This window comes from Batrachochytrium dendrobatidis, assembly GCF_000203795.2.
Source record: "Batrachochytrium dendrobatidis JAM81 unplaced genomic scaffold BATDEscaffold_3, whole genome shotgun sequence".
NCBI lineage: Eukaryota > Fungi > Chytridiomycota > Chytridiomycetes > Rhizophydiales > Batrachochytrium > Batrachochytrium dendrobatidis.
This window is the reverse complement of record NW_006281101.1, coordinates 1,386,705-1,398,759: the sequence shown is the minus strand read 5'-3', so window position 1 is coordinate 1,398,759 and position 12,055 is coordinate 1,386,705. Positions and strand designations below refer to the sequence as shown.

Sequence of the window (12,055 nt, the reverse complement as noted above, 5' to 3'; positions counted from 1 at the left end):
AATAGGTATTGGTCATAGTAACAAAATATTCCATTGATTAAAAAGCAACATTGAAAAATAGGATGAACCACGCACTGGCTTGCAATCACATTTTTTGACAACTACCAAAATTATCGTCGTCGGTCATGCTGATCACCTCTTCGTGAAAAGTCTCGCGATCCGTTACCACCGGTACTACGCTGTTGATTACCACCTGCATCATGGCGTTGACCATCCATGCTGACGCGACGATTCCCACTATACTGTTGCCGGTTTCCAGAAGCTCCGGTCGTATTAAAACACGCTTGGTTTGGAAACTGGGTTGAATTTGGTATACCATCCATAGATGCGGCATTAAATGGAGGAATTTTCGGAGGTGATGGGTGTGCGGTAGCTAATTGTTGCATGGGAGGAGGAGGAGGGGGAGGGGGCTGTATATTCAGTGGTAAATGCCCTGCATTAAACCATGGCTGTGGAGGTGGAGCACCATTCTGTCCATGGCGTTGTGTATGTAATGCTCCTGGAGCAGGAGGTTGGCCTGGTGCCATCATCATAGGTAAACCTGGAGCAAACATAAACGGCGGTGGAGGTTGAGGAAATTGTGCCATAGGCGGTGGAGGCGAAGTTGCAGAATGGCCTTTTGTAGATGGAGGAGGAGGAGGAGGTTGAGTAATAATCGATGGCATAGCTTGCGAGTGCTGTTGTCGATGGTTTAATGGCGGCTTGTATTGTTGTTGAGACTGGGTAGATCCATATTGCCCATGAGGCTTGTTAAACTGTGTCTGGCGTGAATTTCTGTTATTGGTGTTGCTATAGCTGCTGCTGTGAGAATTCGCTTGCCGATTACCTTGATTCTGGCCACTATTACCATGTCGCCGATTTTGAAGATCCGCAACCAACGTCGCATCAAAGTGGTGCTGCAAGTGGGTCGCTTGAGAACGCATACCAGTTCCTTCTATTAGTCGTGCTTTTGCAGCAGCCTCCTCCTTGGCTAAGCGTGAAGCCAACTCGTGAGAAGTTGGCCAAGATTGGAAATCAGATGTTCCAGGAACAGCAGCTTTCGGAGGCATAAAAAAATAATCATGCTCAAGCGCTTTAGATGCTGTTGGTCGTTTGTTGGGGTCAAGCATTAAAAACTGATCCAGTAAATTCACAGTGCTGGGGGCAAAATGGTTAGAGGGGAATTTTTCGTGAATACTGCGTTTGTGCTCATTACGAAAACTAGTAATTGTGCCAGTGTTTGGGTCAAATATAGGAAGTTTGCGGTATCCTGGCCATGTAGTTTCATTTGGAGTGCCACAAAGAATGAATATCCGCTCCAGCTGATCCATGTCGTCCGCGCCAGTTAAAATAGGACGTCGTTTAAGCATTTCCCCAAATACACATCCAACTCCCCAAATGTCAATTTGCCCGTTGTACCTTGTCGCGCCCATCAGCAATTCTGGGGGTCTATACCAACGTGTGACTACCATATTAGTATAGCCCTTGGTGTCATTTTCAACATATGCTCGCGCAAGACCAAAATCAGCAATCTTAAGATGACCAGAGTTATCCACAAGAATGTTTGATCCTTTTAATGTAACAAAATGTAAGGCTCATCGACTCAAAAAACAACTACACCTACTAGTTTAAATCTAAATCACAAACCTTTCATATCACGATGTAGAATCTTGTTTCTATGCATGTATTCAACACCAAGTAGCAGTTGATGCAAATAACTCTTGATTTGTGATGGAGTAAATCGCACCTGTGGATTTTCCAACAAACCGGTTAGATCATGATCCATATAAGGGAACACCATAAACATTGTACCACGGCCTCGTTTTCCTTTGTCGCCTAGTTGATAAAGTTTAGTAATTCAAGAGTAAATTAGCACTAGATAAGAATTGGATAATTCTATCAACAAAATTCAAGTATATTAAAAACAATAACCCTAACCTGCTTTGTATGCCATCTCTCTCAATGTAATAACGTTGTCGTGTGACAAGGATTTTAAAATTTTGATTTCACGAAGTGCAGTGATGGGCATTCCTTCTTTGTCATTATGGATTAAAATTTTCTTGAGTGCTACAATGGCTTTTGAAGCTTTATGTTGTCCAATAGTAACCTCGCTAAAAATCAAAAAGTCACATCAACCCAAAATTAAATCTTTTTATCAGTAAATTTGGTATATTCAAAAAATGAATAGCAGTAATAAAACCAATACTCACCCAAATGTACCCTCGCCAATTTTTTTTTGAAATTCGTAGTCAGTATGGGGTGAGCAGCCAGTAAACCGGTTAGGATCGTACGAGTGGTCACGAGAGGTTTGAGAACGCACGTCTGGTGATTTACTACTGCCGTCTGCTATTACAGAAAAAGGAGAGTTGGGTACAAATTGATTACCATCACCTCCTGTATTGCTATACCGAACAGCGGATGCTGAGTGGCCACTGTTTTGGTCAGCAGGCGCCTGTAACGTATCGGGTTCCCTTTTTTTTGATAAAGATGTAGACTCGCTAGCTACAACGGTATTTTCAACTGCAGATCTGGAAGAAGCGCAAAGATCTGCAGTGGAATTTTGGCCAGAATCCTGATTCAAACTAGTTGTTGATCGCGGATTTGGTCGTGATGATACACCAGTGAGTAGCAAGGCATTTGGTCGATCGGCACTTTCATTTCCAGTTGCATTGGACAACTCTGCATCTTCGTACAACTCTCCTTCCTCAATGCTAATATTTGAATCCCTGCGAGGAGAATCAGCACCATTACTAATTATGACAGGTACTGGTGACAAAGTGGGATAAGCAGCAGCAGTATCTATTGTAATGATTGAGCACCTAGCAGCAGGAGTTGAGTAGGACACAGAATCTTCATTATCTTGGGCCGCGTCTGATTCAGTGATGCTGAATTCAGCATGAGCATTTTGAGTAGCTGCAGGATGACGGGGAGCTTGCGGAACAGGTGGTAGTGGCTCGTTATCCGATTGGTAGTCATCCTCATTGATATTGTCTTGGATGTGCTGCGATCTAGGAGAGCTCTCTCCGCTATCCGAAAACAAGCTCGTGCTACGAGTTGAAGTAGTTCCGTGCATCTTGTCATGTTCAGCAGTATGATCAACAAGAGCATCGGTTTCTGTGGTTACTGGCTCTATTACGCCTTGATCATTGGAATTCAAACAGTCTCCAGACTCAGCATTGGGTTCTGTAGTAGCAGCAGCGATACTGTCAAATGATTCTGTAGATATTTTTTCAAATGCCTGCCGCTTGACAAACGAAGTGCAAGTAGCAGATTCATCAGCCAACCCACTACAAGTGTTGCTGGGCGATACTTTGAAACTGGAAGCTACAGAATGGTTGGCTGGAGAATCCATACGATTGAAACTGGTCTCTCCTGTCTTGTCCTTTTCACTTGCCTCGCAGTCTCCATGAGTATCGTCTGCAAGTGGTCGTTTGACACCTCTGCTAATGGATTCAGTCATGTCTAAAGGCTTTTGATTGTTGCTGTCGCTCGGTCCGTTTCCAGAAAAGGAGTCTTTGTCCATTAATGGTTCAACAGTATTCTCAGGCTTGTCCATGACCAACTCACGAAAATACGACCGATGCTGTTGCCGAGTTCGACGCTGATCGAATACAATGACAAAACGTTAAAATCCAATTCAACTTTGGACTTTTATGAACTGTTTTGAAATTCAATTCTTTCATGTTTTACGAATATGCATGAGCTATCGAGTCTCAGTTGCTTGTCATATTTTATCGAGTTTTAGAGGAGATCAAACTGCATTGCATATGCAAGCCATTGGCTAGGCATGTGTTGATCAACTATTACTGAATCCTGCTACGATTACTATAGGTCAAGTGTAATTCAGATGCGTTTAGACTTTATTCTCTGACCATCACTTGCATCTGATAAGCTATCCAAAGCAAGCATCGCTTCTGCACAAACCATAGGCTTTCGATCCATTTGTTCAAAACTCAAAGACGCGACTTTCTACTTTCCACAACACCATTCTAGCCCATTGAAACTTTACAGAATAGAGTCTACCCATAGCTGGGTATATAGAATAATGCAAAAAAACAGCGGCAACAGTATTTGTACTGATGGTGCAAAAATTTATCAGGATACCCGTCATATGAATGCCGCCGACAGACAAGGTGTGTATTTGGAGTAAATCCGACTCCAATTTGGAGCAGGTTTGTTTTTCTACTGTCCATACCATGCTAAACTGTTTCGTATATTTTAATCAAACCTGAATTGTATTGTTTATGATATAGATAGTTTGGAAACGTCTTTAAAATTGCAGAGAACAGCGTTGTACAAATACGATAAATCTATTCAAAATCTGGTAGGATTCAGTATCCAACTCTTGCACCTCATTTATGCATTAAACTCTTGGTTTTGAGAGTTTTAAAGCTACTCTAGTCTACTCACTACTTGTAGATGTGAGTGAAATACTGGACTACCTTGATTGATCTTGGTAGCCGAGTCGCGTCTACCAACCCCTTATTATATAACTATAAAGTCGTATACTTTTCAACAGTCGCATCAACAAACTTGATCAAACTTAAACAGTATATTTACACTATTTTGAATGGATCATTCTAACAATGTTTTTGATTTATCTGAATCTTTCGATCCATTTTGTATTCAAAGTGTTCCAACAATGGAATAACAGAAACCACATTTGTAAACAAGCCAGATACAATCCTATCAATTGAAATGTGCCATTACAACTTTCCAGTGATTTCAAATATCAATCATTTTTCACATTTGACAGCCCTATACATTGTTGCTCAGGATATCAAAGAAATTACTGGATTGGAAACGTGTGTCCATCTGCAAGATTTATGGATTTGTGAAAGTAAAGTTGCTGTAATTTCAGGACTGAATTGTTGTGTGGATCTGCGTCGACTATATTTGTATGTTTTCAAGTCTGCTTGTGTTGAAACGGATTAGAGTTTAAATTAAGTAATACCTATTCAAATGTTGGAAATGACAGATACAGCAACAAAATTACAAAGATTGAAGGACTTTTGGTATTGGTTAAACTGGAACAACTCTGGATAAACGACAATGGTAGTACTATGCATGCTTTATTTTGAAACCGTAGTCCTGTAGTTGACTACTGTGCTAACATATACTTTTATTGCAAATAGAAATTACAGAGATTGAAAATCTGGGGCATCTGAAAAGATTGACCAATTTGCAGCTTGGAAACAATCGCATAGTAAACATTAGTTGCTCTCTCAATGAAAACTGTGCACTTAAAGTAAGGCTTTTTATGCTTTACTGTATCGTATTGGAAAGTTGCTAGAAACATGTTTGCAAATTTAACGCTATCATGTTAAATTGGCCAGGAATTGAATTTGTCTGGAAATCGTATTTGCTCATTCCAGGAAATTCTCCATTTGACCCGTCTTCAACATCTTACACACCTATGCTTGAGCGATCCAAACTACGCAGATAATCCAATATGCATGCTGTGTAACTACCAAACACATGTGGTATACCATTTTCCTAACCTAAAATCGCTTGACACTCTTGAAATCACTGAAGAGTCGCGCAGAATTATTAGCGCAACAGTGTTGAAAAAAAGAATGTAGGCATAGACTAAAATTTATTTTAAACAGTAAAAGCACGCTTTGTTTTAACTCAATGTTGTATTTCAGGTATTATAATATGCGAATTCGGACAATTCAAAGAAACACCAACTCGCTAATCAAAAACCTTCAAGGTGTCTCCGCTGCAGATCAAGAAAGGCTTGAAAAAGATATTGAACTATTGATGGCTCGATCAAAAAAACTTCAAAAAAAGCGTGACGAGCTTGCTGCTGCAGCCATGCTAAAGCTTCCACACGTATGTTCAACGCCTGTTGGTATCTAGTAGTCATAAAACTTTTAAAATACGCGAATACTAATTACCATGCTAAACTCACAATCTTGATTTATAGGACTCGAATATGTCGACTAAACTTGAAGCGGCTAGACAGCAGATTAATGCAGCAATTGAGAGTAAAACTCAAACGCATATAAATTTACTGATACACCGTAGTGATATTCACAGCCAAATAATGAATCAGAGTGATATGGCAATCAGGTATATTTCCACATTGAATTCAATACCACAAATATTTTCAACTAACACATGTGTTGGTATTGAAAACTTTAGAAAACTGCTGCTGGAACTTGAAACTGGTGGAAACGTTAGATTTGAAGATGAACAAAAGGATGATCCATGGGTTAGTGAATGTGAAAACTTGGTAAAGGTGTTTATCAAGCGAGCCGTTTCTAAAAATTCACCCCGAACCATTCAAATTCATCGTATTTCTCGTCTTCATAATCGGAACATGAAACTTCAGTTTGATGTAGGAAAAATATGATTATAGATACTATGCATCAGTATGATAAACTAATTTATTCAATCATTGTACATGACATCTTTAGGATCGTTTAATGAAAGCTGGAGATACCGATACCCCGCTACCACTTTGCTACCATGGAAGGGAATCTAGCTCTGACGATGTTTTTTCAGTAGTTGAGCACGGTTGTGAGCTTATTCCTGGCACAACTCGTCTGGCTGAAAGTGTTGTTCTTTCAAACGTCCTCGACTGTTACGATGGTCAAACTAGCGAAAACAATGAAAATGAGCCACAAATGAGCACAATCGTAAAAAAATCGCTACGCCAGGCAGTCATTATCCGTGGATTACTTAAAAACTCTGCAAACGTATCCAACACAATAGAGTCCATTAAACAATGCAAGGTAAACGAGTATCCAAAAATGGACGCAGTATACCAAAAGATTTCAAATCTTTTCAAAAATAAGGACACTCCTACAAAAACGGGAGATATTCCAAAAGAGTACTGTGTATTTTCGCGAAACGTTCTGTTGCCAGAGTATTTTATCGAGTATTCATTGGAATCAGATATGGATCAATACACCACTCAATTGGAGCGACTCCTTGTTGATATTGCTTACTCTAATCGCATGTCTCATTCTGATATGCCGTCAATTGCAGCTGAACTAAGAAAAAAGCTAACCGATTTGAACGTAAGTTGAATCAATATTTAAGCTTGTATATTTAGTATATATTTTAAACCGACTTTGTTATTTATTTTAGGAGCCTTTAAAAGTGATGGCAAACGACATATCAATGTCAACCCTCGAAGCTCTTCATCCAGAGATTATGATGATGGATAATACCAAGCAAAGCGAAACAGAATTGATGGACTCTATTGTTTCCAAATCCGGTATTGCTTTGGAGCATTTAAATCTCTCTTCGCAGTGTGCATTTAAACAAAATGCGCTATTGCATCAAAAGCAACTGCGCTCACTAACAATATCACATGGCAATCTGATGGCCATTCCAAAATTTCCTAGTCTACCGCTACTGGAGCGTCTTGATTTAAGTTTTAATGCTATACACTCACTTGAAAATGGATTTGAAATGTATTCTGGGCTGAAATTTCTTGACTTGGCCGGTAATAACATTTCCAATCTTGAATGCCTTAAAGCTCTTTTTTGCACACTCTGTAATCTTGCTGTGCTAGACCTTCGATTTAATCCAGTATGCAAACACAAAGGATACAGAAAATATTGTTTGACTCTTTCTTCTACATTACAAGTGCTGGACGCCATACCGGTTGAAAAAGCTGAACGTCACAACGTCGATTGGAATACATTGTTTGAATCTAGAGCCTCTTCACAGCAACACTTGTTTCGTCCACTTAGCATGCGAACACAAACTGGATATGGATCAACCTCGATTGATTGCAAATATCTTTTAGCTTTGTCAAGAAATTCGCATACAGATATCCAAACAGACATCATTACGACTCTGCAGCTTGACTCGTGCAACTTGTTTAATTTGGATATGCTTCCAGACGAAATGCCTTCATTGCGCTGGGCCTCGTTTAGAAATAACAACCTTAAAGATGTGTCCAAACTATCCAAATACCGCCGTTTGGAGGACATTTCTCTTGAAAACAACGAGATTCACAGTGTCGATGCATTGTCAAAGCTTGAGTATTTGACCAAGTTTGACGCAAGCAACAATTTGATTGCTAGTGTAAACACGGCTGCAAATTTCAAGTCATTGATGCTGTTTTCGCTGGAAAACAACCGTGTCAAAAGCTTAAAACCCTTTTCCAAAATGGTTTCATTAATGGAGTTTTATATTGGAAACAATCAAATTTCGGACATGTTTGGTATTTTCCCTTTAAAAGAACTTCCTAGATTGATTATTCTTGATTTGACTGGAAACGCTGTATGCAATATTTTAAACTATCGTTTATTTACGATTTTCCATTTAATCCGCCTCAAAGTATGCATTATTTATATATTGGCTTGTTTGAATAGCAATGCATGCTTGATAAGATTATATTTCAATTATACTTATACAAGTAATATATACAATGATTTAGATTCTAGATGGGGCGGGCATCACAGCAAAAGAACAAACACATGCCAAAGAAATATACATGGGAAAACTCACAATCGAGCTTCTTGGCGAAAAAATCGGTCATTTTACTTTTAAAAATATATCCGAATTGGATCTCCGTAATTGCAAGATTCGTGAAATTGATTGCCTTGCGAATGGCGATTTTCGTAACCTCCGTCGCCTTAATTTTGACAACAACATGCTTACCAACATTGATTGCTTTACTACGTTGGTTGGACTACGATGCTTGAGTTTGAATAATAACCGGATTGAGCGACTGCTGTCAAGTGATACTGCTTCTCCTGTGCCAGCTAGTAGCAATCTGGGCAGTATAAGTAGCCTTTCTGGCAATTCTTTAGGAGAACTAAATAGTAGTGCGGCAGGATGTAATTTTGGAAACGGATTGACGTTGCGAAGGGATTCGACAAGTGATTATGGGAAATCAAACCCTTTGCTGTCACAGCTTGAAGAACTGTATTTAGGACACAACCAAATCACAAGGATTGCAGATCTGGGATTGCATCGAATGCCTCAACTAAGGACTCTTTATTTACAAGGAAACAAGATTGGCAAGGTTAGCTTAAATTTTGTACTGATAATTTGAATTGCTTTTAAATTATGGTGCACTCATTTGACTGGTGTGTTATCTTGACAAGATTGATGGGCTAGAGCACATGACAAGTTTAACTGAATTGGTACTTGACAAGAACCAAATCAAAACGGCAGATCCCCTTTCATTTCTATCCTTGATAAACCTCAAAGAATTGCATATCAAGTAAGTGGATTTACACAATTGTGCTTTAACTCCTTGCTGGACCAAGATATAGGTTACTCACAATTACAATGATGATGTAGGGAAAATCGACTTAGATCGCTTATGCATTTCGATTGTTTACCAAATCTGCAAATGCTGTTTCTATCCAATAATAGAATTCACGAAATGTCAGAGATTGAGGTAGTTTAATTTTTGAATGGTATATCGATGACCAAGTTCATCTGTGGCATAATTGGCATTACTGGTTATATCAATTATATTACTAAGCATTGCTTTTTAAAACATAGAAAATGAAACTTCCCAGTCTACTGGAAATATCTCTTGCATCCAATGCAGTTTCTCGTAAGCAGCTATATCGCATTGCACTTGTGATTCGATTTCCTCAAATTCTAGGAATTGATGGAAAGGATGTTGCCGATGAGGAACGACAGCGCGCGCATGTGAGTGTTCAAGTAGATAGCCCAGATACCAAATCTATAATTGTACTCTTACATCTTGATTATGAATATTTGTACTGATTTGCAAAACTCGTACATTTGTTATAAATATATAGGCATATTATTTTGAGCAGTGTATGGCTCGTGAAGACCCAATAGCAAAGCTGGCCACCAGTAATACGCACAATCTGCAAAACTCCATGTCATCTCTCATGACTAGCAATTCATCCAAGCATCCAATCAAGATCACATCTGTGGTGCTAGATGGCAAGTAAAATCTAAGCCAACTTGGCTCATGACACAACTGGTGGATAAAACCGATGCTAATTTATTTTAATGGGTGATTTGGGTTGATAGGGTTAGAAATGAAGTTGTCTGTCAATGCGGGAGGATATGGACTAGGAGGCTCAAGTGGTCATCTCAATCGATAGAATCACTGCGAGTTTTGCTACAGTTGAATGATATCAATAAACATTAGATGGAATAGCGAGAAGCAGCTTGTTAGTAGATGATTTCCAAGAAACTGGATAAATACCACTTGGTTGAGTTTGCACTTGAATTGGTTGATAAATGTCGGATTCTCAGCCAGAAAGCAATGCTATAGTGGTGGATGCAAATCCTATTCATACCTCATCATCCACAGTCGATACACCCTTAAATAGACTTTCTAGGGTTGCTCCAAAGTCTATTCTATGGCCACTCTTTTTCCTGTTCGGGATTGCTATGCTAAGGTCTTGCAGTACAGCCGTCCCTGTCATTGTTATCTTGCATCCTTGAATAACTTAAACTTTTATTACTGTATCTTGATACATATCGGTGTTGTATTATAGTCCATGGAATACTTGGATCACTGCTGCTCCATTCTTTCAAGCCCGACTCGCTGGCAGTATTTTTGCAAGCAATTTTCAGAATTGGATTAGCATTGCCTATATGCTGGCAAATCTCATCACACTTCTGTAAGATTGATCTATGCTTGTCAACCCTGGTCTGGCTTGATAGAGAGATATTAAATCTACTTGCTTGTTTTTCAAATCAAGTATGTTACTCAAGTACCAAGACAGGCTTAATCCAGTGTATCGACTCATGGCAGGATTTGTCATCATAGCAGTGGTGTTTACGATCGCTTTATGGATGGTACACATGGACACGCTGGATGCGGTTGTTTATTTCCTATTGACGTTGGCACTTGTTATTCTAACTAGTTTTGCCTCGGCATTGTTGGCTGGAATAATGGGATTTGCTGCGCTGTATTCTGCCGACATTGTTACAACGACTGTATCTGGACAAGGTGTGCTGAAAATAGACTATTCAATGGTTCATGAACTTATTTAAACTAATCCTTTTCATTCATTCTGTTTAGGTATGTCTGGAGTTGTTCCTGCCTTGTCGCAGCTTATTCTCATGCTGTCATCTCCACCAACTACCGATAGCATCACTGCCATGAATGACGCGAAGTCTCGCCTTATGACCATCACACAAGTATATTTTTCAGTTGGAGTTTTTATTAGTACTGTTTCATGTATTGGATACATACTGCTACAACGATCATCTCATACCGTAAATGCAGAGCATTCTTATCAAGAAATTCTGGCAGAGCCTCAGGAAAATAATGCTGATGGCGAAAATCAAATGGTTGCACACTCTCCCAACTCATCTATTCAAGATCATCCAATTTCTGTTACGGAAGGTGTACGCCGCATATGGGGTAGTGTTTATCCACTGGCTTTGTCGTTGTTTTTGACATTTTTCGTGACACTAGGACTCTTTCCAGGGATCACATCGCTTGTCCAGTCGACACGGACTCCTTACAGAACGCAGTTGCTTCCCCTTCATTACTCTGATACACGCTTTAAAGAGCTGTTTGTTCCTCTGCATTTCCTTATCTTTGCGGTTGCTGATTTGATTGGAAAGAGCCTTCCCATGATTCCATCACTATCTCGATTCCATCCCAAATTACTACTGAAAGCATCCCTAATGCGAATTGCACTTTTTCCATTGCTCATGATTTGCAATGTGGTGATTACTGATCGGACCGGAATACCTCTTCCCAGAACACTCCCTTTGGTGTTTACCGACATTTCGTATTTCTTAATTCTGGCCACTCTTGGAGTATCAGGCGGATGGTTAACTACGCTGGTATTTATTGCTGCTCCCGAAGCAATCTCGACTATATCTCACACTGCTTCACCAAGAGAATATGAACGTGTGATTCGATTGGTAAACGAGCTGATGGTGATTACCACTGCCACTGGATTGGTTTTTGGAAGTGCACTGTCGTTTCTGCTAAGATGGATATTATGTGGATGTAATCCATTTCTTAGCTGATTCTGGCCAGTATCTTTTTGGAGCAAGTCTAAATAAACTGATTGATATTTAAAGCCATACCGGCCTGTACATTAAAAATCTTACATCTTGGCCAGTTTTGAGTTACAGATGGAGTGGATGT

The 12,055-nt window shown here is 39.6% G+C and overlaps 3 protein-coding genes across 3 annotated transcripts; 2 read left to right on the top strand and 1 right to left on the bottom strand.

Moving 5' to 3' along the window:
- Positions 1-950: 950 nt before the first annotated feature.
- On the bottom strand, positions 951-2,275 carry BATDEDRAFT_10265 (uncharacterized protein; the record flags this gene model as incomplete). The annotated part of the gene is made up of 4 exons (XM_006677097.1): positions 951-1,549; positions 1,627-1,815; positions 1,918-2,090; positions 2,190-2,275. Coding segments are annotated over 4 exons (1,047 nt in total), but the record flags the coding sequence as incomplete, so codon positions are not given.
- A 2,402-nt stretch (positions 2,276-4,677) lies between these two features.
- Positions 4,678-9,884, top strand: BATDEDRAFT_23659 (uncharacterized protein; the record flags this gene model as incomplete). Its single annotated transcript, XM_006677280.1, has 14 exons — positions 4,678-4,877; positions 4,958-5,034; positions 5,115-5,227; positions 5,316-5,557; positions 5,628-5,814; positions 5,909-6,054; positions 6,127-6,322; positions 6,402-7,007; positions 7,078-8,280; positions 8,381-8,971; positions 9,054-9,172; positions 9,253-9,352; positions 9,460-9,612; positions 9,726-9,884. The coding sequence occupies 14 exons, from the start codon at positions 4,678-4,680 to the stop codon at positions 9,882-9,884; spliced, it is 4,092 nt and encodes a 1,363-aa protein (XP_006677343.1).
- A 295-nt stretch (positions 9,885-10,179) lies between these two features.
- BATDEDRAFT_34666 (uncharacterized protein) lies at positions 10,180-11,999 on the top strand (the record flags this gene model as incomplete). The annotated part of the gene is made up of 4 exons (XM_006677384.1): positions 10,180-10,340; positions 10,440-10,565; positions 10,647-10,897; positions 10,970-11,999. 4 exons carry the CDS (start codon positions 10,180-10,182, stop codon positions 11,932-11,934), a joined length of 1,503 nt encoding a protein of 500 aa, XP_006677447.1. The 3' UTR covers positions 11,935-11,999.
- Between the last annotated feature and the right edge of the window lie 56 nt (positions 12,000-12,055).